The sequence below is a fragment of the Gobius niger genome (genome assembly GCF_951799975.1).
Source record: "Gobius niger genome assembly, chromosome: 14".
NCBI lineage: Eukaryota > Metazoa > Chordata > Actinopteri > Gobiiformes > Gobiidae > Gobius > Gobius niger.
The window spans coordinates 19,497,707-19,522,585 of NC_136865.1; the positions used below are offsets into that span (position 1 = coordinate 19,497,707).

The 24,879-nt window shown below is 41.7% G+C and overlaps 1 protein-coding gene across 1 annotated transcript in view; it reads left to right on the forward strand.

Moving 5' to 3' along the window:
* The first annotated feature begins 69 nt into the window (after positions 1-69).
* The window catches only part of akap9 (A kinase (PRKA) anchor protein 9), a 73,255-nt gene continuing 48,445 nt past the window's right edge, over positions 70-24,879 (forward strand). Inside the window, exons 1-8 of the mRNA XM_079570396.1 lie at positions 70-324; positions 6,743-6,979; positions 14,219-14,263; positions 15,709-15,768; positions 18,198-18,347; positions 20,059-20,214; positions 20,341-20,538; positions 21,845-24,604. Of these exons, the coding sequence (XP_079426522.1) occupies positions 277-324; positions 6,743-6,979; positions 14,219-14,263; positions 15,709-15,768; positions 18,198-18,347; positions 20,059-20,214; positions 20,341-20,538; positions 21,845-24,604 (3,654 nt within the window). The 5' untranslated portion in view covers positions 70-276. The remainder of the gene's footprint in view (positions 325-6,742; positions 6,980-14,218; positions 14,264-15,708; positions 15,769-18,197; positions 18,348-20,058; positions 20,215-20,340; positions 20,539-21,844; positions 24,605-24,879) is intronic.

Below are 24,879 nucleotides of genomic sequence, written 5' to 3' on the forward strand. Positions count from 1 at the left end.
TTACCCAGTGCCTTTGAACGCGGCTCCAGAGGAATGCCGTGGGCGTGGTCTCGGCTTCACCACAGCGTCATCCCAGACTGCTCTCATGTTTACGTGGAAAACATGGCGGCGGTCTGCCACCAACAAGGAGACAGCTCCTAGACAGGCGTGAGACAGCCTTTGACAGGGAGCTCCGAGGCGAATGAGGACAAGTTAGCATTTAGCCTTTGGGGATCTAGTTACCTACTATTCGTATGAAGCCATTTCTCCTTTGCCCCAGCCACAGGGACAACAGAGATGGAAGACGAGGAGAGGCAAAAGAAGCTCGAGGCCGGCAAAGCAAAGGTATGTTTTGAGTTTTAACTGTTTGGACAACTCCTGAATACAGTTCCCATTGTTGCCAACTTGTACTGTAAGCTTTCCAAGAAGTTGTTGTGTCCCCTTGTTGTTGTCAGCTGTTTCTGGTCCACCCCCCTCTCCTCCAGAGCCCTCTCAGCTGTCAGGCTCCAAACATGCGCCTCGCTCTGTCTGTCAGCCGGGGGTTAGCATAGCCACGGCTAGCCACACAACCCCTTTGTCATGCTGCAGGGTTACTATGCTTAAACACTATTTATTTCTCCCAATTTGTCCTGTAAAAGTCAACTTAATGCCGCTGCTAATCAGCTGTCCCGCGGCGTTATCAAACGCTCATTAAATCTCTTAGCACTAGCAGCTGCCAGGCTGGTGTAACAGGATTTACAGGACAGTAGCTTTAGCTAGCAGTGTCCCACATGCCAAACTTGTGCTTCAGTGGCTTTATCACATCAGGAGCATCCACAATGAGGTCAGGTCAACCCCCCAACACTTTCACTTAAAGATGCTGCATGACAATACAGCCCAAAGGTTATTAGTAGGGACTGAGTCAGGCAAGCTTGGTGGTCTTTTTCATTGAGCACCTGCTGGTAGAGCTCCATCAAAATGTGTGACCTTGTTTGGAGAATTATGATTTGAGAAAAATCAACACTACCTTGAAAAACCATTAGGGATAACTCTGTGTATGACAAGCTATATTCATAAGTGGAGTGAAAAGATGATTTGAAATAACATAAATCATATTCGACATTCACATGCAAGAACAAACTCGAGGTATGCATTCATTTCCACTGCCTGCCTTTGAGCTATTCCAGCAAAAGAAATTCAGCAACTTTTGTTTTCAGTACTTAAATGAGTGGTTCAACGCTAAGATGTTGGTGAAGAAGAAGGTTGGTTAAATAAATGATTGTTGTCTGCTACATTGGCCCAATTTTTGGCATAAACTTTGGAGTAAAATCTGAAAGGAAAATATGGGTTCACTGCTCAGTCCTAAATTGGATTCATGAAGGGACAATTTCCTGGCACAGTCGATATTACAGTTGTAAATTTTAATGACTGTCCAAGAGTTTATTGTCTAGTTTTGTCCTTGTGATGCCATCTTGTTTTCTAGGAGCTTGTGCTGTGGTTGTTAGGCTGCACTGCGGGTAGCTGGAGCGAAAGTGCATCTCCTTGGTTATGGCTTTGGCATTTTGGTAATAAAAGGCCCTTGTGTCCCGTTAGAGGCTCCTCTCCACAGCAGCACCATGTCACCACGCCCTCACATGCAGACTTCACGAGGCGTTCAGCAACACTTTGATTTTTGGTTCTTTTCAGTCACATTTCCTTAATATATTGAAAGGAGAAGATGATTTTTTTTGTCTGTATGCTGCTGTAATCAATATCTAGAGCCATCAGATTAAACATGTTTTGTGTTGGTCTCTTATGTGAATACCCAGCTCTAGTCCGTCCATGACCAGGGATTTTAACAGTTTTGGAAAATGTAGAAAACCAAATGTATTTATTTCTTCCAATAGTAAGTATATGATTACTTAGAGGTTTTGTGTTCGTTAACAATGTGTGCTAAATCCTCTCTCACTCATCTCACACAAACTCCTGCCACTTTGTATGAGACTGTCATCTGCCTATTGTGTCTTTTCAAACAATGAAAGAACGAATGACAAAGACATTGTTTTGTTCATAACCACAGACTCCTCGCTCAGTGAAAAAGCCGACTGTAGCGAGTGCATTACCAGCATCTCGCAACAGCCTGCTCTCATGTTACACCTCTTCGAGTCTGGGCATCATGACCTTCCCAGAAATGCAGCTATTATTCGTTCAGCTTGTGTGCAAGGTTATAGAAGCTCACAGAATTTTACAATATCTATGACTTATAAGTTATTCTGCAGATCACTACATACATACGTATATATTATAATATACTCTCTTAACTCTTAGCTCAGGTTAGTTACTTTGTCCTCAGGTCAAGAGCAATTTGTCCGCCTTGTGTGCTCTGCCTCTGCCTTTGTGTCTTACACCTCTGAATATTGACTCGATGGGTGTGTGTATTTTACTCATTGCTAATGTAGTTTTGAGGGCAGCAGTGGTGGGGACAAGTTGATCTACTTATCCAGGGCCTTAATGTTTAATCCTTCAGGTGACTAACTGTGCACGAAGCCTGGCCTGCATCTGCGCCACAAACCGATTAATGGACGCTCAAGATTACCAGACTTTTTTTATCGACTTACTCCTCACCCGGGATCTGAATGTCAATGTCACTTTGTTTGGAGCATTTGGAGGGAAACCTATGAAATACATTCTATCATATTGCTCTGGTTGAGCTGGTTGTGTTAAAATGAATTCACTTTTAGACTCTTAGAGTGTCCATTATCTGCTGGCTGTTATGCAGAGGATGACAGAGCGGATGATGATGAGAGCGAGACCTTTTGTATGAATACTGCAGTGCAGATGTAACAATACAGTGTTCTCTGGAGCACTGATTGGAATTCATATTCACGTTTTCGTAAATTTACAGAACCCAAATTAGTTTTTACATTTATTTTATTTTTCTTTGGTTAATAAAGGGACACATTTCTTACTGTCTTTTAAGCATTTCAGCTCGAAATCAATCGTTCTGATGCAGTTGTAGAATGAATAAAATTGCGACGTTTTGAGTTTGTAGACTAACAGTTTGTAATAGAGTACGGTTTCTATGTCAAATTGTTCAGAAAATCTCCCTTTTAAATTAGCACACTGGCTGTCCTTGCACGTGCAGATGAGAGTTAAGATGACCCTGAGTCTTTTCTGCACAAGTGCAGCCTGTGTAGAACCCATGATGAATATACTTTCCCCATGCAGGAAGAGAGAAAAAACTTACCTCTCTGAGAGCTGGGCTGTTGTATTTGATTTAGTTTTTCACACTAGTATTGAGTGAGAAAATGTAATATATATTATCCACATTTGTTGCTGTTTTGTGGCACTTAATTCAAGAACATGTGGTTTTATGCTTTCCCGAGGATACTGGCTGAATAACAGGCACTTTTCCACACAAATATATTCTTTATGGCAACATTTATCTCACTTTGTTATGACGGTCGGTGTGTTCTGGGACACTTGTCAATGTGAATCCCAAATCAAGGAGTAATTAATACTGTATGAGGTCCAGAACCAGTGTGTAACTCTGCCACACTAGCACTTGTTTTTATTGCATCCATAGTATGACCCATTCACACCGTTAGCGCCCTCACTTCTTCATGACTCTGGACTCTGGGGGCGATTCTTGGAGCACAGATTTCTTGACGCTTTTGATCTGCTTGTTGTTGTTGTCGTTACAGTTAGCAGCCACTACAGACATGTTTTAAAAGCCATGTGTTATTGAATATCTGGCTGTGAATGTGTTTAGACGGCAGACGGAGGTACACCTACGTAGTTACTGTTTCGCAGATGGTGATGCGGCCACACTGTCTCCAGTCCTCCATATGCTCCGGCAAAACAGGGCAAGTGTTCAACAATAAGGCCACACTTATCACAGAGCTCAAGGTGAGGCCAAACTGTAGATGCTCCTCAGTCACACACACCAATATCCAAGTACAGGGAAATACGGATACGGTCTCGCCCACATGGTATTGATTAAACTGGGTTAGTCTGTCTGTTTTTCACATGCGTACATTGATTTTGCCAATTCATCATTATCTGGTATCTTGTCACATAGTTCTGCTGATTCAAACATTGACCAACGACCCATGACCCACTTGTGCCGCCGATCCTCCAGTTGAGAACCACTCTCACGCCTGAGTCTGCCAGTGGTCATAGCGTGAAGAAGCGTATTCTTTCATGAAAGCTGCTCTTCACTCCTGTTTTTTGCACACCTCTCTCTCTTTGATACGAGCCTTGTATTTGAAGGAGAACACCGAGTATATTTAGATGTTGCAGGGGCACATCAAGAGCCCTCTGAGGTTTTTAGCGGCCCGCTGTGGGTGGGCATTCGGCCAGCTGCCCACTCTTCGCTTTATCACACTGCCCCGTAACCTTTATACCAAAACACTGAACAGGCCTAGTGTTATTGAGCCATCTGCATAACACGGTCTGTGAATTAGATATGCGTTCATTACATTAGGCTATATACATAATTGGAGGAATATACATTTGTTTTGTCATTTGTTCATCTGTTACATAAACGCCTAGTATCGAGGTTTGATTTCCTCCAGGTAGAGCAGTGTTAGCCTTGTCTCCATGGTAACAGCCCCTTAATGGCAGCGGTCCAATCGACACGCACCTGTGACACCTGTGGACCTGCTGTCAGCCCAAAGCCGCTTCACTGTCTGGGTGCTCCATCAGTGCGGATATTTTTACATTTTGAAAAGCCTCCTCGAGAAAAGGGAAAAGTGTTGGTTTGTTATAATCTGTAAGTGCATTGTGGTACAGTTGGAGGGGTTATGATTGTCTCACAGCAAGAAGTGAGCGGTTTGATTTACGTACAAGGTGGGGGCCTTTCTGTGTCGTAGATATATTGGATACACTAGCCTTTATTGTGTCCAAACAGGAGAAATTCTTTTTGAACATAAAGGGCACCAAGAATACAATGGTACAGAGCAGACATGTCTGACATCTGTCCATAAAGGCCTAATATCGAGGTTTGATTTCCTATGAGACAGGTGGAGCAGTGTTAGCCTTGTCTCCATGGTAACAGCCCCTTAATGACAACGGTCACGACTTCCGCTTCTGGGTCCTAGCATACCGGCTAATATGCGAGAAAAACTCAACTGAGACTTACTGAACCTACTTATTTCTCAGACTCATTAGCCAAAAATGTACTAAAGTCACTACTTCCTGGGTTAGCGTAGCTGCTGCGCCGTTAGCATTTATCTCCGCTAAACCTGGATGTAGCGATTTTGGTAAATATTACTTTTATAGCAGTAGGTACAGCATTTTTAGCTAATGGGCCTGATAAATAAATATGTTCAGTAACTCTCTGTTTAGTTTCACAATGGTGATTGTGGTATTAAAGAGTTTTTTGTAGTTTCTCGCACATCTGCAGACCCGGAAGTAGAGCTGTGATGTCACCACTTAACAAACGTATTGACTTTACATGGTTGGCACGGCAACAGTTTAACATTGTTTACCTTCTTCTATGTCACTTCCTGTCGGTGTCCAATAAGGAAACTAAACTATAAACATCACAAAAATGGCCAAACTAAAGAAAACTGGGTACAATGTTTAGCAAAATCTAAAATATAATTGTGTTAACTATGTTTTAGAAAAAAGTGTGTCGTAAGTGTCATATGCACTTTAAAGGAATAGGCCACCGTTTTTACATACTGAGATATGTTCTTATCTTAGCTTTGATGAGTTCTTTAGGACCTGTCTGATCTTCACCCGTGCCTTCAATCACGTAAACACAGAGCAGACGGCGTTAGCATTTAGCCTCTCCCTCTCTCCTCTATAGCTCCAAAACTGGTCAAGACAGAAGCTACCAAGCTCTTCCACGTTTTCACTATTTAAATATGGTTACGTGAAGTGTTACACTACAAAGTATAATTATTGTAAGGCGTAATAATACCAGGAGTAATTTGGCATCCGCACAGTAAAGTGAAGATTACTACGCGGATTTCAAACTACTCCTGGTATTATTACGCCTTACAATAATTATACTTTGTAGTGTAACACTTCACGTAACCATATTTAAATAGGGAAAACGTGGAAGAGCTTGGTAGCTTCTATCTTGACCTGTTTTGGAGCTATAGAGGAGAGAGGGAGAGGCTAAATGCTAACGCTGTCTGCGCTGTGTTTACGTGATTGAAGGCACGGGTGAAGACCAGACAGGTCCTAAAGAACTCGTCAAAGCTAAGGTAAGAACATATCTCAGTATGTAAAAACGGTGGCCTATTCCTTTAACAATCCAAGAGCTGCACCAGGAAAGCAAGTAGTATTCACCACAGAGCAGGACGATTGCATCATCCCCAAGAGGCCCTAAGGTGCAGTCACTGTTGCACTTCACCCCAGGTCCCAAAATAATTGAAACAGTTCTTGCGCTCTTCCCTGAAAAAACTACAGGTTCCTAAAGCCAGTTCCTCCTCCTTGAATGCTTGGGTCACAGCGGATTTGACGACACATCAAAGTAACACAGTAGGGTTTTTTTCATGCCACAGTGTTTCCATGCCTATTTGGCCAATTTAGCAACGTTGTTAGAAAGTAATCCTTTTAGACAGGATTAGGCGCTGGCACAGTGAGTTTCTGTGGCAGGTCATATGGACTCTGGGAGCAGCTGAGAACAGGCACTTTGTGGATCTGCGCCATGTTACGCTCAGGTTTCTCCAAATTACGCAGTTTAAATGTGGGTTTTTGACTGTTCTTTTCGATATTTTGACCTGTATGCTTTAATTGCACGCGGGAATTAAGATTTTAACATGGTTTTTTTTCACATCTTTTGCTGTAGTTGGCTGAGTACCGGCAGAGAAAGGCCTACGCGGACTCCCAGAAGAAACAGAAGAAGAAGAAAAAGAAGCCAGGGGAGGAGGACTCGGAGAGAGACTCTGTGGACCGGACTGTGGAGCCAGAGGTCCTGGGACATGATGGAGAGAAGAGAGATCCCCCACCCACCACCGAGTTCTCCCTGAACAAGACTCTGCGCAGCGGCGAGACGGTCAGACATGACCAGACCTACACCATAGAGGTACACGGCTACAAATATTACAAGAAAGTTACCTGTTATTTTACATTGAGAAAAATAAATCATATACAAATAAATCATCACACTATTTTAGTATCTTTATAGCAAAAACATGTCTCCTATTTCACTTCACAACAAGTCACACACGCAACAGTTTTCAAAGTCTGAATAGTTTTCTTTGATGAAAACTGATCTTTGTCAGACCTGCTTTCGCTACTTCCTTATATGTGGATATTTGCAAAAAATCTGCATGAAAAGTTACCAGTCAGTCTGATGCGCCTCAGAGCAGAATGTTATTGCTTTAGTTGTCGTGGCAACCTGCCCCCTAGCCAGCTGTAACTTTGAAATGTTGAGCAAAACAGAGAAGTCTTTTATTAAAACCTTTGATGCATCACTGATTCAAAAATTGGGCTGCACAATATTAGAGGAACACGCAAACTGAGTAGCGCACGGTAGCGCAGCGGTTAGTGTCTCCGCTTCACAGCTAGAAGGTCCCGGGTTTGATTCCCACCAGGACGGGGCTTTTCTGTGTGGAGTTTGCATGTTCTCCCCATGTCTGCGTAGGTTTCCTCCGGGTACTCCGGTTTCTCCTACCACTAAAAACATGTGCAATAGGTGAATCCTCCAGCCAGGTGATTCTGACCATCAGCCTGGCTCCACATCATGGAAATGGGTCCCCGGGCGCGGCACGGCCGTCAACCACTGCTCCTTTCGGGTTGCCTCAGCGGCATCAAAGGATGGGTTAAATGCAGAGGACAAATTTCCCTACGGGGACAATAAAGTATACAAACAAACAAACAAACAAACATTTGAGTCTTGAAACAAATAAATAACAGAAAAACCAAAATGTAGAACAGTATAATTATTATGAACTCCCAATTTGGAGAGGTTGTTTCATTTGTGGGTAAGTTGAGCTTTAGTTACATGATAAAGCCACTAATCGGTTCAAAGATTTTACCACTGTATTTGATATCGATACAGTCAGGATGTTGTATCTCATGGGATGGAAAAGGCCTGTTTTTAAACTTTCTGGGTGTGCAAAAAAAACATTTGTATTTGACTTCTAAGAGGATCTTGATAATGCATTATTGTTTCAAACATTGATTTAAACAATACAAAGCGTCAAAAGTTAATTCAATATCTTCAATAGTATGTTTTACTTGGAAGTCATTCTAATTTAATTTTTAGTTTAACATTTAATTTTGCTGTGGTATTTGTGGTTATATGAGTGCAACAAGAGGGAAACATTTTGGTGTTTTTGAGGCTATTATTGGGACACAAACTGTTCTGAACTGAAGAGCCTGCGTCATCCTCCTCTCGAAAAAACCCCGTCTCATGATGTTGAAAATAAAGCAGAGAGCCTTTAGACATATTGAGTTAAAATGCTTGGAGTAATTACTGATAAAAGACTTAAAAGCAGGGCTGCTTCGACAATGGCTATTCCCCTTTCACACAATGTACTTTGGATTTGTGAGGGATGCTTGATCGTCTCCTGATGCATGTGTAATTTAGAGTCCATTAACAAACAGCACTTCAGTAGCTGTGAAACCTCTGATGTGTTTTATGCAGATGCATTAAAAGAGTCCTCAAATATAAATCAACACCAGGGGTAGTGATGTGCTCTTTTCCCCTCAGAGCTTTTGAAGACAAAGACACTCAAAACAATGCAGTTCTCTTTGTTTGTACTATGACTCAAAAAGTTTTCGAACCCCCTTTAGTTTCAATTCAAATTTTATCTGATTAAAGGGATGTTTCAGGGTTTTTGACATAGGGCCTCATTTCCTAGTTATCCAGAGTGTTGTTGATTTCTGGACTTATACATATTTTTAACTCATGCAGTCCTTATATTTGAAGAGTTTAGTGGTGCTAGGCTAGTGCATGTCTATGGTAACTAGTAGCCTGCTTTAAAAACATCTTCAAAATCCTCGGGTCGTCCTCCAAACGTTGCCATATCTGATTTGTAGAAAGCTCCTTTGTGAATTCCACTTGTAGTAATGCCGGCCGCAGGTTAACAAACTACTGTAGATCCGGTAAGCTAGCAGATCACTCCGCCGCTGCGTAGCTTACAACCAGGAAGCTGATGCTGCTCAAATATAAGTTCTTTCAAATGCAAAATGGTTACTATTTAAAAATATTCAGTCAACACAGATATTTATATAGGTAGTCTGGTGTTATAAGTGATTTGCCTCTGGTGCACTGTGCTCGGGTCAGACTGTTTTTAATGCGGTCTATAGTTACCATAGACATGCACTAGCCTAGCACTAGCCTAGCACACAGAAAATCAACAACACAAGGAAACAAGGTCAAAAATCCTGAAATATCCCTTTTAAAGGTGGCTTGAAAACTTTCTGAGGCCACTGTTTAGCCAAAACCCATATATCTGGATTCCACAGTTGGGTTTTCAGTCTTGTCTTACTTCAGCAAATTGGCGCTGCTGTGGTTTATGTTACAGTTTAGGATTGGCAGTGTCCCCGATTGGCGGATGGATCCGGAAGTGGGTCACGGTCAGACTGAGTTTCAATGCTGGATTTATTTAAAGCCCGAGTGCGGTTTCATTACGTGATAAGACACTACTTAAAACATGCGCTGAGAAGTTGTGGCGATTTGGCAGAATATGAACGCTCCTATTCTAAAGAAGGCATGCATTTCTGTTTAAAAAATAAAGGTAGTCAATGCTTTGATATTCAAACATTACCTGCTTTAACCTCTTAACCCACGCCTTAACCGAGCACATTTTCTCCAGTTCGATGTTATGTGAATCTAAAAGCTTCTTATAGCCTATTGGTCAGTGCCTCATTTGAAAGCTAAGACCCGCAAAACTGATCTATATCGATTTTTTTCCTCACTTTGTTGCCCTTTTTATGGCATTTTTCTTGCGTTTTCATCCTTGTTTTTGTTCCTCTTTTGTGGATTTTTGTTGCGTGTTCATCCTCGTCTCTGTGGCTTTTTGTCTTCTTTTTCTGTCGCCATTTTGAAGCTTTTTTCAAGTTTTTATTTGGGTAAAGCCTGGAGAAAATGTGCTCTGTTTAGGCGGGGGTTAAGAGGTTAAAGGGGCTGTACCCAATTCATTTTGCCCCCTTGCAGTAACCTGTTCTCTCACACATTCCCAGGAAAAAAAAAATTGTCGCAAACATTCAATATCAGGTACAGGGCCTTCAAGAGCTTTTTATCCTCACATTTACTAAATATCAAACCCCTGAGCCTTCACTTTAACTTTTGCAAGTCACCTTCAATATATTTTCTCTCCTCAGGCTGGTCATTGTTCAGCTGATGCTCAAACTTGTTATTTCTCTCCGGCTACTTTTGAAGTATTTGCTGCTTGCCGCGGCCAGATTGTGAATACTGCACCATGACGATAGTTCAAATGATGTATGAACGGCCTCTACCGAAAATATGACTTTCAGCACTTTAATTTAGTTTTTAATAAGTTAATTGAGTTCATGAAATCTGCAGGCGTGTATGAACATTTCACAATATGGCGAATATCTAACCTTCAAACCTAAATCCTGTTTTACCTTGAGTCTCATGGGGCCATTGTATTGCACTGTAGCTCACACTTTCCTCTCCACCCCGTCGCCGCTTTTTTGATGGGCGCCCTGTCTCCATGGAAACAGACAATTGACTTTAAACAGGTTTGAGCCGCGTTGGGTCCGTCCATCCATCCACACGTCCTTCCCTTCGTTTGCCCGCTTTTTTATCCATTCGAGTGCGCGAGATAGCGAAGGCCACACTTAAAGCTGACCCCAGGGTTGATTAAATTCATGAATACGTTTTTTATCTGAAACGCACTAAGAGCCCTCTCTCTCTCTCTACTCTCTCTCTCTGTGTCTGGCTGCTAAAAGACTGTTTAGACCTTTTTATGAGTGATAAAGGAGGCAGATCATCGGATAAACTGTGCGCAAAGTCTGAAATGAAAGTTTTCCCCTGCAAACAGACATTTTGTACACGGTCTGGTTTGGTGGTTGATGTTGCTCTTCTTATATAAAAATGTGCAAGAAACAACAGGTTTGAGCTGTGTCGGATCCGTCCTCGTTTGCCCGCTGTTCTATCCAGTCTATGAATCACTATTTTGTATGTTTGAATTGGCCCCTGTCTATGATATTTCTTCACCCATACTTTCCGGACTATACGTTGCTCCAGGGTATGAGTCGCACCAGCCAAAAATTGCCTAATGAAGAAAAAACAACAGGCTGAATAGGCGTGCGGTATAGGTACAGACGGCGTCTCTGGAATCGCCCATAAATGGTCATGTTTGAAAACAGTTAAGGGGGAAAACAATTTGGAGAAAAATCTAAACTTTCTCTAATTATTCAAATTATACATGATGCTTCATGTTAGCATCGTGCTAATGCTAGCGCTAGCTACGACTGCCGTTTTTTGCGTCTACTGAACAATCCGCTGTGAATGAACATCCATATGGACCCAATTTAGACTTGACTTTATTTGTGTGTGATAAACAAGTTTATATTTCACCTAAAAAGAGTGAAAAGTTGTGTTCTCCAAAGATTTTTCCCCCTCAGTGAGGCCACGCCCCCTTCTATGACACGATGCCATCTGTATTTATGCTAACGTAGCTACATGAAGCATAAACCACGAACAAAATAGGTGTCTGGTATGTTAACGTCACATAAACAGTTCAGTTAACTATATCTAACTCCAAATAACTAAATCCACTGAAATCTTCATCCTCGGTGTCACTTCTGAACAATCACCATGGCAACTAATTGGGCACGGAGGCGTAACTGCACCATTGACAAGCCTCTCCCGGCAGCACGTTGTTCAAGCTCCCATTTGCAAACTCGTTCCTCTAGCTGTGGCCATCTAGCTTTTAGCCCGTGATAAACACTTTTTGTTTTCTTCATTGTGGTTTAAATGAGTAACCTCCGCTTTTCGCCAGTCCCTCACAAGTTTCTCGCTCACTCCAAGTTTTCTTTCTGCTGCTCGATTAGCCTGCAGTGCCCTCTAGCAGCATGTGAAAGTATATATTTCAATGTAAACAAAAGAAAAGACTTGTCACCCCCAGCCAAACTATGAAAAAATGTGCGACTTATAGTCCGGAAAATACGGTGCTATTTGCGTATCTGCCACATTATGGTTTGTACTTCTACTTGTACTTCAGTCTTTTTCCCATCTTTTTATCTGGTCATTTGTTTCTAATAAATTATTCACTTCCTGGACTGCGAAAGTTGCGTGAATCTGAAGGTTTTTACTACATTTGAAACACATAAAGCTGAAGTGATGCTGCTTGATGACATCTTGGTAGAGTATTCTTAGACAGAATAGATTTTTCCATCAAAAACACAAAACCAAATGCTGCATTTTCTGCTCTGTTTGTGGGATTAAACTTCTATGTCTCGTGCCCATTTGTGCATGCTCCGCAGAGCTATTACTCAATCACTAAATTAGTTGACGATTAATCCGATCAGTTTTTTCAGCCCTAAAGTGCTGATTACTTACTGTAGCCAAACATCGATGCTAATAGTCTTTTCGCAGGTTTGTTTGATTTTCATCATTGGATCATTCACCAAACCATCTTTTGTATTATAAGCTTACATTTTTCTTACAGAGGAGCATTCTTTTTACCTCTGCATTTCTATCCCCAAATACTAAAAGGGCCCATAATAAAACGAAACATTCTTGGGATGCTGAATCATACGCCTTTTTTGTGATGGATTTTCACTGCTGTGCACATTTGTCTCTTTTTGCTAAACGTTTTCATCCAAAAAGCCCTGGGCGCTGTGTGATTCGTCAGACAACATCGTTTTATCTGTGTGGTGTGAGAATAACAACATTCAAGCTCTGCCACTCAACACTAAAAGATGGTTTTGCTCTTCCCCTGAACTGCCTTGAACTCCTGACCTTACAAAATGCATCAATGTCCGCAATAATATTTCTCTGTGGCGCTGGCAACCTCCCTATTTCCATTTTAAAAATGATCGTGCGTCAGAATTGGTTTCGTAATGCGTTCGAAGCAGGGCGACCTGGCTGTAATGATTTTGATCATGTAAGAGCTCCTTTACGATAATAAAAGAAACCTGTCAGGAAAAAGATCTCGTCAAGGGGGCGTAGCTTCGCTGAGGGGGAAAATAGAATCTTGAGAGAAACACAATTTTTCGCTCTTTTAAGCCATTTTCTGGTGGAATATGAACTCATTTATGACACATTAATAAAGTCGGGTCTAAATCGGGCCCATATGGATATTTTCGCACAGCAGATTGTTCAGTAGAAGTGAATAAACGGCAGGTGTAGCTCGCGCTAGCTAACTGTTAGCATTAGCCCGATGCTAACATGTAGCATCAAGTTAGCATTCTCGTTTTTTTTATGTATTTATGGGCTGTTGAACCACCAGAGGGCATCTCTGGAATCACCCATATATGGTCATGTTTGAAAACAGTTAAGGGGGAAAACAATTTTGAAAAAATCTAAACTTTCTCTAATTATTCAAAAACTACTTTAACAAATGCTGAATTATGAATATGGTTTATTCTAAATAAAGATACAAAGACATGGAGAGGAGCAAAGTGGTTCAACAGCCCATAAATACATAAAAAACGGAGAATGCTAACATGATGCTACATGTTAGCATCGGGCTAATGCTAAGGGTTAGCTAGTGCTAGCTACAACTGCCGTTTTTTCACTTCTACTGAACAATCTGCTGTGAGAAAATATCCATTTGGGCCCGATTTACACTTGACTTTATTTGTATGTGATAAATAATTTCATATTCCACCAGAAAATGACAAAAAAGAATGAAAAAGATTCTATTTTCCCCCTCGGCGAGGCCACGTCCCCTTCTATGACAAGATGCCGTCTGTATCTATTCACCGTATTCCGCCCCGCCCACTTTTGCCACTTTTTGCTTTGTCTCGGCACTTCCGTTGTCCTGACACTTCTGGTCGAGCGTAAAGCCCGTTCATTTAAACGGAGAACAATATTCTCCGCTCAAATCTGATGTTTAACAGATTGATTTGTGTAAAATGGCCAATGTTCATTTGCACCAACAAGTCAACACTGTATCGTTTCTCTGCGTGGCCGAAAAACGGCTTTGTTTTCGTGTAGTTACTGATTTTATGTGGACTTCTCCCGTCCCATGTTAAAAGATAGGAGAAAAAGGTGGCGCCCACGCAAACTTCCGGAATAAGGTGAATAGGAGCCGCTGCACAGCTTTGTTCATAATTGGATGCTTGTAGCAGAGAGTGATGTTTAAATACTAATAATTTTATTGTGTTTCTCTGTTTGCAGCCCGAGAGTGAGGTGTCAACGACTGCAGAAGACTATTCTTCAGAGGTAAAGAAAACAACCTTTCAAAATGCGCACATCAGCAGCACACTGACGTTCAATTTCTTCCAATAATACAATTCTGAAGATTTCTCGCAGCCATAGTGACAAGAAGTTGAAGCCCAGGAAAAAAATATCACGGTTGACGCTGCTCCTGCTTTCCACCTTTTCAGATTTTAGAAATGTTTGCCTTTACAAAAATGTAGTTTTTAGGAGCCGGGCTTTATGAAATGAACCAGTGACCTGTCCTTAACTGTTTTCAAACATGACCATGTGGGCGTTTCCATAGATACCGTGTGTATCCATCCACCACCTGTACCTAGGGCTGTCACGATAATTACTATCGACTCATCGTTCAATAAGTAACAGATACATTTTTGGGCTTGATATTTATCGTCTGCACATTTATTAGCATTTCCCCCTTTGTTTTCTTTGTAAAACGTTGATTTCTATCTGAAGCAAATTGAGCTACATTATATTTCATGTTTATTGCTGCTTGTGTGGTATTTTAGGATATGATGATGCACTTTTAGAACAAAGGTTTACTGTCATTTATATGCCTGAGAGTTGACAGTATCTAGTATCATTAGAGTCAATAACATTGTTTATCGCGTTACTTTCCTGCCTCAATATATCAAACTTCAAATCTGTTATCGTGACAGGCCTACCTGTACCTTGTGTTTTTCCCACACAACCTCTTAACCCCCACCTGAACCGAGCACATTTTGTCCAGTTTGGCTTTACCCAAATCTAAAAGGTTCTTGGAAAAAAGCGTCAAAATAGCGACAAGAATGAGACGTAAACAAGGATGAACATGCAACAAAAGAGCGACAAAAGAGTAACATAAATGTGATGTAAAAAGAAGTTTAAAAAAGTGACAATAATGCGGCAGCAAAGCGAGGAAAATTATCTGTTTACGTGAGGTTTTTTGGGGTAAAGCTGAACTGGAGAAAATGTACTTGAGTAAGGCGGGGGTTTACAGGTTAAACATATTATCAGAAACTACAAATGAGACTTTGCACTGGTCTATAGGCTGTAGAGAAAAAAAGCAATGAAAACATGACAATTACGTGTCAAACACAACAAAAAGGGACAAATCCCGATAAAAATATTTGACGAAATAGCAACAAAAAAAGCTATGAGCACTAAAAAACGGGGGAAAAGCAATTAATATGCATCATAAACATGTCAAAAATATTCATAACAATAATAAGTGTAGATCAGTTTTGCAGGTCTTAGCTTTCAAATTAGGTGTTACACTAGCCTATAGGCTGTTAGCTCCAGTCAAGAAGCTTTTATATTTGGGTAATGCTGAACAGGAGAAAATGAAAAAATAAAATAAATACAGGGGTATTATTCACACATTTTGGTCACGCCACAATGTCTATGATTATTTCTTTAGCCTCCCCGATCCCCATGACTGATTTATTTCTGACGACATTATGAATCGACAGGTAAACGGGTGCCACGAGACGACACTGAACCTAATGGTGTCTTCGACGGAGTTTATCTGGGTACAGTACAGTAATCCGCTCAAGCAGTTCGTTCCGCTCTGCTCTTTGGCAAACGCACAGGCTGCCGGTTTTAACTGTCTATAACCTCCTCTTTGGGCGTCTGTGCAGTTTCCAGTAACCTACTAACCTACCGGGCTTTTTATAGACTGTCCTGGCTTTGAAATAGCACTGCTTACTCGGCTTCTGTGTTTATTAAGTTTACTAGTACCAGTTGATGTTGCTGTTGTCTTACTAACCTTTCAGTTAACTGCTGATCTGTCTCACAAATGCAAAGGTACAGAGTTTATCCGTTCATTCAAGTATTGCAATTACAGTTTATTCAAATTTGATTTCACGGTGCACATTTGATTTGTCCCATTTTAGTTGAAAATAATCTGCAAACATTAAGTAATTATAGATACAGACAGCATCTCGTCATAGAAGGGGGCGTGGCTTCGCCGAGGGGGGAAATAGAATCTTTAGAGAAACACAATTTTTTAGCTCTCTTTTTAGCCATTTTCTGGTGGAATATGAACTTTTTTTTATCACATAAATAAAGTCAAGTGTAAATCAGGTCCATATGGATATTTACCATATATTTTCTCACAGCAGATTGTTAAGTAGAAGTGAAATAACGTCAGTTGTAGCTCGCGCTAGCTAACCGTTAGCATTAGCCCGATGCTAACATGTAGCATCATGTTTAGCATTCTCTGTTTTTGATGTATTTATGGGCTGTTGAACCACTTTGCTCCTCTCCATGTCTTTGTATCTTTATTTATTAGAAAAATATATCCATAATTCAGCATTTGTTAAAGTAGTTTTTCAATAATTAGAGAAAGTTTGTATTGAGATAAATTGTTTTCCCCCTTAACTGTTTTCAAACAGCGATTCCAGAGATGCCGTCTGTATCTATGGTAAATGGTCTCAACTTATATAGCGCTTTTCCACCTACATTAGGCACTCAAAGCGCTTTACAGCAAGGATCCACTCACCCATTCATACTCTCATTCATACACCAATGTACACAGACAATGGGGGCAATGTCGGTGAAGTGTCTTGCCCAAGGACACAATGACAGTGTGCACTTTCAGGAGGTGGGATTGGAACCCCCGACCTTCCGATCATGAGACGACCCGCTCTACCAGCTGTGCCACTGTCAGTTTCCTCTTGATAGTAAATTATCAAGAGGAAACTAAAGTAATTTTCTTTAGTTGTCTGGAATATTGTCTTGGCTACTAACTACAGGATGATCTCCGTCTCTGACACTTAGTTACTCAAGGTCTTTGAAGTAAAAGTACTGTAACTCTGTGCCTTTGTCAGTATATAAAAAGTAACTCAAACTGGTCTCGCAGCAATAAGGTCTCGGGTTTGATTCCTGGAGCGTGTGTGGGCTTCTCTTCTCTGTGTGGAGTTTGCACGTGCTTCCAGTGTCTGGTTGGGATTCCTCTGGTGCTCCATCAACCAAAAACATGCACAATAGGTTAATTCTCCAGTTAGGTTAATCGAAGCCTGAGCCCAGGTCAAGATCTGTGGATGGGCCCCCGGGTGCCACACTGGACTGGGACAATAAAGTTCACCACTTTGAAGATTTGCCAATGTGTGATTATTCAAAGTTATTTTGATTAAATTGCAATTAGGGCCCGGTGGATATATCGGGGCGATAGGAGGTATTTTCAACGATATTGGCCAATAAAAATGCCAATATCTCCTTTTGCATTGGAAATAATAATCGGCCTTAAATAAAACATTATCTGACTCTGTTAGATATATTTCTATATATTTCTATGATTGAAACCTTTACTATATCAATAAATGTTTAGTGATAGGCTATTTTGAGATTAAAACAAAAACATCAAATTAAATTGCTTAGAATATTGGCCTAAATAACGGCTATCGACCAGGCCAACCCCCTTGATATCGGTATCAGTATCGGACCCCAAAAAACCATATCAGTCGGGCCCTAATTGCAATTGATTATGCAGCCCTAATTCCCAAGTTAGCTTGAAAACAATTGCATAAAACACTTGTTAAAAGATATTTTTGCTTCACTCTTTAAGGGGCTAGATGGAAGTTGTCCTTTTTATACTCACTACTGCCACCTCAGGTCTTACGCGTAACTGCAGTTTCTATATTAAGCTTCGGAGTAAAACCTTTTAAAGTGACAGTGCAGGATTTTAGAGGCAGTTGTGGTGAAAAGGTCTGAGCTCATTCAACACATTAGGACATGGCTGCAGCATGTAGAGAGTGGAAAATACCTAATTTTAACATTTTTAAACTCTGTCTGGTCCCTTTAAGTTCACAATACGTTTTCTGCTTTTAACATTAAATGACTCATTTCCTTGTTGGGCTACACACATTGCTGTCTGCTCCCTGCTCTGCCATCTAACCGCTCTCACCGCTTGTCCCTAAATCTTAAATTGCTTTACAAATCCCCATCCTGCCACTTCCAGGAGGAGGTCGATCCGATCGAGCAGGTGACGAAGAGAGGCTCGCTGCAGGACATGGAGGACGCTTTGGCAGAAAAGTCCCAGGAGGTGGAGCAGCTGAGCGGAGAGCTGGAGGATCTGAGAGCCGCCTTTGGATCTGACGGAGTGCAGCAGGTAATAAAGACTTGAAATAAATCGATTCTTGATGGTTGGTAGACTGCTCCCCTCAAAGCAACAGGTTCTATAGAGTACTCGAGTATGACGATCATGCCTTAATCTCAAATGGAGGGCAGGTTCCAATATAAGGTGCAGTTTTGAAAGTTATCTCTAAAGTGAAAATGCACAGATGTGTAGGTTGATCATTATTTGTTATAGATTAGGTCCCCAAACCTTAAGGCTTTTTTTGAAAGCACCCATATCAAGATGTTCTTTCATTTTTAGACTTCACTTACTCGCCCTTCACTGTCTTAACGATTGCTTTATTTGTTTTAATGATCATTACTGTGCTGAATCAGTAATGAGCATACTGATTTAGCAAAGTTCAAATTTATTTGTCATATGCATCAAGTACAGGGTACCAAAAGCAATGAAAAGAGTTTTGCCCTGGCGCTCTCTCTGCTGAACAAGAAACAAATCTACATATAAAAACATCAATACAACACAACACAACAATAAAATTCATAGAAACCTCAGCTCTCCTTATGGCTGATGTTCATGAGCCTCACCGCTTGAGGATAAAAACTATCTGTGAAACGAGATTTCTGAGTTTTGAGGCTCCGCAGACGTCTCCCCAAAGGTAGGTAGGAGAAGGGGGAATGTGCAGGATGGCTTGGGTCCCCCATTCTACTGAGAGCCTTTTTCTCACAGCGCTTATTGTACAAGTCCTTTATCTGAGGCAAAGAAGATCCAATAATCCGAGATGCGGTTTTTAACTGTCCTTTTCAGAAGGGTGTGGTCATGTGATGTGACATTACCAAACCACACCAACAAACTTCCTGTCAAAACACTTTCAATCGTACATCTGTAAAAATTAATGAGTGTCTCTTTTGACAATCCATATTTCTTGAGACGCCTTAAAAAATATAGTCTCTGCTGAGCTTTTTTAATTGCACAGCTGATGTGAAGAGACCAGGAGAGAGTTTCACAAATATGAACGCCCAGAAACTTAAAATTCCTCACAATTTCAACAGGAGTGTTATTAACGTGGACAAGCGTGTGAGGTGATTTCTGCTTCCTGAAGTCTATAATGAGCTCTTTAGTTTTTTTCTACATTCAGTAGAATAGAGTAGCACAGACTTAGCATGGGATTCCTTCACTTACTTTGTTTATACCATTGGCTTGGGACTGGCGCAAAGAACAAAGAGCACATCCGTGGCCTGTGACTGATTGAGGATCATGAATTTAGTGAATATTTCAGTTTAGCCTGTGCATATTCTGGCTCTCACCCACCAGTTGAAAACCTTAGAGCTGTATTTTACATACTTATTTAGGCAGTAATAGTTACGCTCCTATGGTGGGCTTAAATTGTTGTCAATACATCAACTGAATAATCAGATTTCACCGTGCACTTTAGCCGCTTTTCAATTGCATAAAATGATGCTAATTATATTTCACGCTGCTCTAAATGACTGCTCAATTCAGGCTGAAAGTCTCACTAATTGCCTCAATCTGTCAGACATGTCTAACCGTAATGGTACGCGACACTGCAGAATATTTACAAATCCTCCTCTTGATTATGAACGGGCTACATGAATTGTTAAAAATCGCAATGCAAAACCATAATTATAGGTTGGAAATGAAGTGGAGCCTGAATCTCCTAATGCCTCGCAGTGTTATTTATTCCCCTTTCTATGCTTATGACTCTGACTTATGGTTGTTTCCGCAGCTCCAGGATTTCGAGGCCGCTTTGAAACAGCGTGACGGCATCATTACTCAGCTGACGGCGAATCTGCAGCAGGCTCGAGAGGAGAAGGACGAGATCATGAAGGAGTTTCTGGAGCTGACGGAGCAAAGCCAGAAGCTGCAAATTCAGTTTCAACAGGTTTGTAAATTCTGTAGTGGTTACACTCGGTAATAACATGGTAATATAACCAGTGATGGTAATGTAATGTTACCAGCAATATTTGGTGTGCATCTGTAAAAGTTTATTTGTCCCCTCGTCTCTCAGCTGCAGGCGGGTGAGAGCCTGAGGAACAGCAGCCACAGCAGCACCGCGGCCGACCTACTCCAGGCTCGACAGACGCTGCAGCAGCTCCAACAGCAGCTGCAGGAGCGGGACACGGAGGCCCAGAGACACCAGGACCAGAGCAGGGACACCACCGAGCGCCTCAGCAGTCTGCAGCAGCGGGTCAGCCACGTGGAGCTGGTGAGGAGACATTTCACAAGAGAAGAAGCTATATTTCTCGTGTTTTTGCCTCTTTTTTAATATATTTTTTGTCCTACGGGTTGTTTATGAGACTGTTTAGTGTCTTTTTTTCAATAATAAATAATGCTATATTCTACTTATCTGTCAATAGGTTGCGTTAACGTGACATCACAACATTGTAAAGGGCCTATAGTTTAAAATTGAGGTGGAGGGCAGCTGAAAATGCCATGGCGGTAACTATGGTAACTATGGTAACTGTGGTAACTGGCGAATTGCAGATTTTTTTGGCTTAGTTTTAGGTTAATGGTCATTATTGGGAGAATCCACAAGAAACAAAAACTGTTTCAATGTTCATTATCTCTTCTGTCAGCACATATGAACTAATGTCCAATCATTTTCTCTGCGTCCAAAAGTGGAGACAATATTCAAAAACATGTGCGTGATGTTGGCCAAAAGGAAGGACTTTCAGACATAAAAATAATATGTCAGGTTTGTGAATCCAATAACTGTCAAATACTGATGAGGAAAAACATTTTTCACAAGAACTGTATTCCTCCCATAGAGTTGTATTGGCCCCTGCCCTCCACATTATGACATCACATTGTAAATCGTGAACACAACGTATAAACGCTATCTTTAAATGAATAGAAAGGTTGTCGAAACAAGCTCATACTCAAGGTAAATTAACTTGAAAATGTTCTTTAGTTTTGAAGTGGCCTCTGGAAAGTACTTTCGTTTTTGTTATACCGAGTGTCTTTTTTAAAGAACCTAAAAAACTATTCCGTAAAGAAACCTCAGAGGACGACTCAAATGTATTTGGCATGTTTTTGTTTCCAAAGCCATTTAATGTTGTAGCTTTGGTAGTTTAATTAACTTTAGTTTATACACTGAAGAGAGGATTTTTCTCTGTACTCGTCGCAGTCTATTACTTTTAACCTGGGATGATTAAATAGAAACAGAGCTATAAATGAAATATATGTGGCTCGCAGTGATAAGAAAATAAGAAATAAGAAAGTATTTTTAATTCTGATTTACCAAATTGCAACTTGAAACTAACATCATAGAAGACATTGCAGAAGACTGTTTTTGATCAACTGCTTGTTAAATATTAATCAAACTGATTTACATAGATTCACAGCACACAAGCAGATATCAAGTATGTAGGGAAAAAGACCTTTTCCCTACATACTTGATATCTGCTTTTACAACATACTGGACGATAAAATATATTTTATTCATTCCCATTATGATCATCCCTTGTCATATGTCACTAAATTGTAACACATTCACATTGTTGTCTGTGCAGGAAAAGAGGACGGCAGAGGAGTCTCTAAATGAGAAAGACCTGCTGATCGCTGAACAAGAAAAGACTATTCTGAACCAAGAGCAATCATTGAAAGAGTTGAGGACGTCTGAGGAATCTTTTGCACAAACTCTGAAAGAGAAAACTCAGTTACTACTTGAACAAAGTGCAATAATCTCTGAACACGAGCAATCGCTGCTTCAGCTCCGCGGAGAACTGTCCCGAGCGGAGAGGGCGACAGGTGAAAATAATATGCAACAGGCGGATGAGAAAGACAGGATCATCGCCGAAAAGGACAGGGTCATTATGGAACGGGACTACGCTATCACTCAGCTGGAAGATGAGCTAGAGTCTTCACAAAAACGCCTCCAGGACATCACTCAGCGAATGGCCACGAAGGAGGTCGAGCTCGAGAGATGCCTTGAAACTTTAGAGAGCTCCAAGTCGGACCTGGAGAGCTGTGAAAACGAATTAAATAATTGCAAACTGGATCTGGAGAAAGAGCGATCGGAGTTAGAAATGAGTAAAAATGAGTTGTCGGTTTCCAAGCAGAAGGAGAGAATGTCTTCTAACGAGATTATGCAGCTCATGGGAACAGTGGAGGATCTGCAGAAGCGCTGTCACCAGGGGAGTTTGTCGGAAAGCGAAACGACAAAGAAAATGCAAGAAGACGCTGAGAGGAAGCTGGAAGTCCTCAGGGCAGAGTTGGACGAGATGTACGGACAGCAGATAGTCCAGATGAAGACGGAGCTAAACCTGCAAAACACCACGAGGATTGAGCAAATAAACCAGCAACATAGAGCTGAAATTGAACATCTCAAAGCGCAATATGTTTCTGAAACTTTGTCCGTTAGCACTAGTGAAATAGAGGCGCTTAATGTTCAAATTAAGCAGCTTCAAGAGACATTAGAGCAGTCACAAGTAACGCATGATGCAACTGTACAAGCGCTAAGCAAGGTCAATAAAGAGAAACAGAACCTGCAGGAAAAGGTTGATGGCCTCATGCACGATCTTAATTCTACTAAAGTGGAGCTGGCCTCTCACAGTGTTATTTCTCAGGAAAACCATCAAAAAGAATTGCAGCAACTTCAGGACGCTATCGACAATCTGAAAAGCCAACTCGAAGCCGCTCAGGAAAGCGCTCTGGAGGCGCAGGAGAAGTACGAATCGGAAATCACCAATTACAAAATTAAGCTAGAAATGCTGGAGCGGGAGAAGGACGCGGTGCTCGATCGGATGGCGGAGTCGCAAGAGGCCGAGCTGGAGAGGCTCAGGACTCAGCTTTTGTTCAGCCACGAAGAAGAGCTGACAAATCTGAGGGAGGAGTTGCAAAGGGAGAGCTTCATGAATGCTGAAAACCTGCTAAACGAAGCTGCTATAAAACACGACAAGGCCTTGGACAATATGAGAATCAGTTACGATGAAAAACTGACTTTGTTACAGCAAGAAAAGGATCATTATGCGACAGAGCGAGATGAACTTTTGCATCAAATTTTAGGGCTAAAGGAGGATTTGAATGTAGCAGCTCAGAGCTCCAAAGCAGATGAGTTGATACAGCAGCTCCAAGAGTTACAAGCAGAGATTGAGGAGCTGAGGAGAGGACGGGAGGAAAGAGTTAGAACTGATCATGAAATCAGGACTTTGCGCGAAAAGACTGTAATGTTAGAAAACCAAGCGAAAGAAAACAAACTTTCGTGGGAGAACACAAGTCATGAACAGCATTCTGAGATTGAAAGGCTGAATGTGTCAAACAAAGCTTTGAAAGAAGAAATAGATTTGAAAATGAAAGAGTTGGAGGCCTTGGCGGCAGAAAGACAACTATGCCAGCAACAAGTGATCGAACTCACCGAGGAGATGGAGAAGCAGAGGACCACGTTTTCTTTTGCGGAGAAAAACTTTGAAGTGAACTATCAAGAGCTGAAGGAGGAGTACACGTGTCTAGTGGAGGCAAAGACGAAGCTCGAGCAGCAGAAGATGCAAGAGACGCTGGATCTGGAAGCGAAAATCTCCAGCCTTGAAACGCAGATTCAAAAGATGGAGGACAGAGTTTGCGAGATTAAAATGGACGAGAGGCACGCAAATGGTAAAACGGTGACGGAGAAGGACACTACTGAGTTAATGGAGAAGCTCAGTGTTGCTTTAATTGAGAAGGAGAGCCTGGCAGGGAGGCTGCATGAGGTCACGGAGCAACTAGCAACGGCTGGGAGCAAAGTCGAGCGTTTGGAGGAAGAGCTGATCAAAGTGAAGCAGGAAAGCGCAAAGGCCATCACTCAAAACGTAAACCTAGGCAAAGAGCTCAAGAAATCCCACGGAAACGCCTCGACTATTTCTGAAACGGAGGGTCAGCAGCTCAGAGAGGAAATACAAACTCTTCAGTCACTCCTAAAGGCGGCAGAGGAGGAGAGAGATCGAATCCGGCAAACGCTGGAGCTCCAGAGGGCATCGCAGACCCCATCTCCAGCTTTGGGGGAGGGTCCTGCGTTAGAGGGTCCATCCCACCCCTCTACGCGCAAGTCCTCATCCGCCTCTGGGTCCAACAGGCGCAAGAGACGGCAGAGGGCCAAGCAAAAACAGGTTCAGAGCAGCAGTAGAGGAGAGGAGGAGGAGGAGGAGGAGGAGGGAGTAGCAGCCGCGGAGACAGCTACAAGTGCTGCAGAGCTCAGCGCGCAGACTGCTGTTGTTATGTCATGCACACACGAGCGGAACGCTGGGGAGGACGACTCAGATGAGAGCCAGGGAGACGCACGCCGCAGCAGCAAACAGGTAGGAGCTGAAAACTGTGTGTGGGTACTGTGCTTGGTTTGGCATTGGAAGTGAGATACAGAGGCATATATATATCTGTTGGAAGTGGGATTCAAAAAGTGCGTCCAAGGCTTTGTTTTTGCATTATTTACTTGGAAATAACTCCTGCGATGTGAGCTACAATCAACGCAGTTTGTAGTTTTTGCTTAAGGGCTGTGGCAGAGGTGGGATGTACAGTATAGTCCAGGGAATGTATCAACAGCAAGTAGAAATTAAAAAAATCTACATACAAAAAC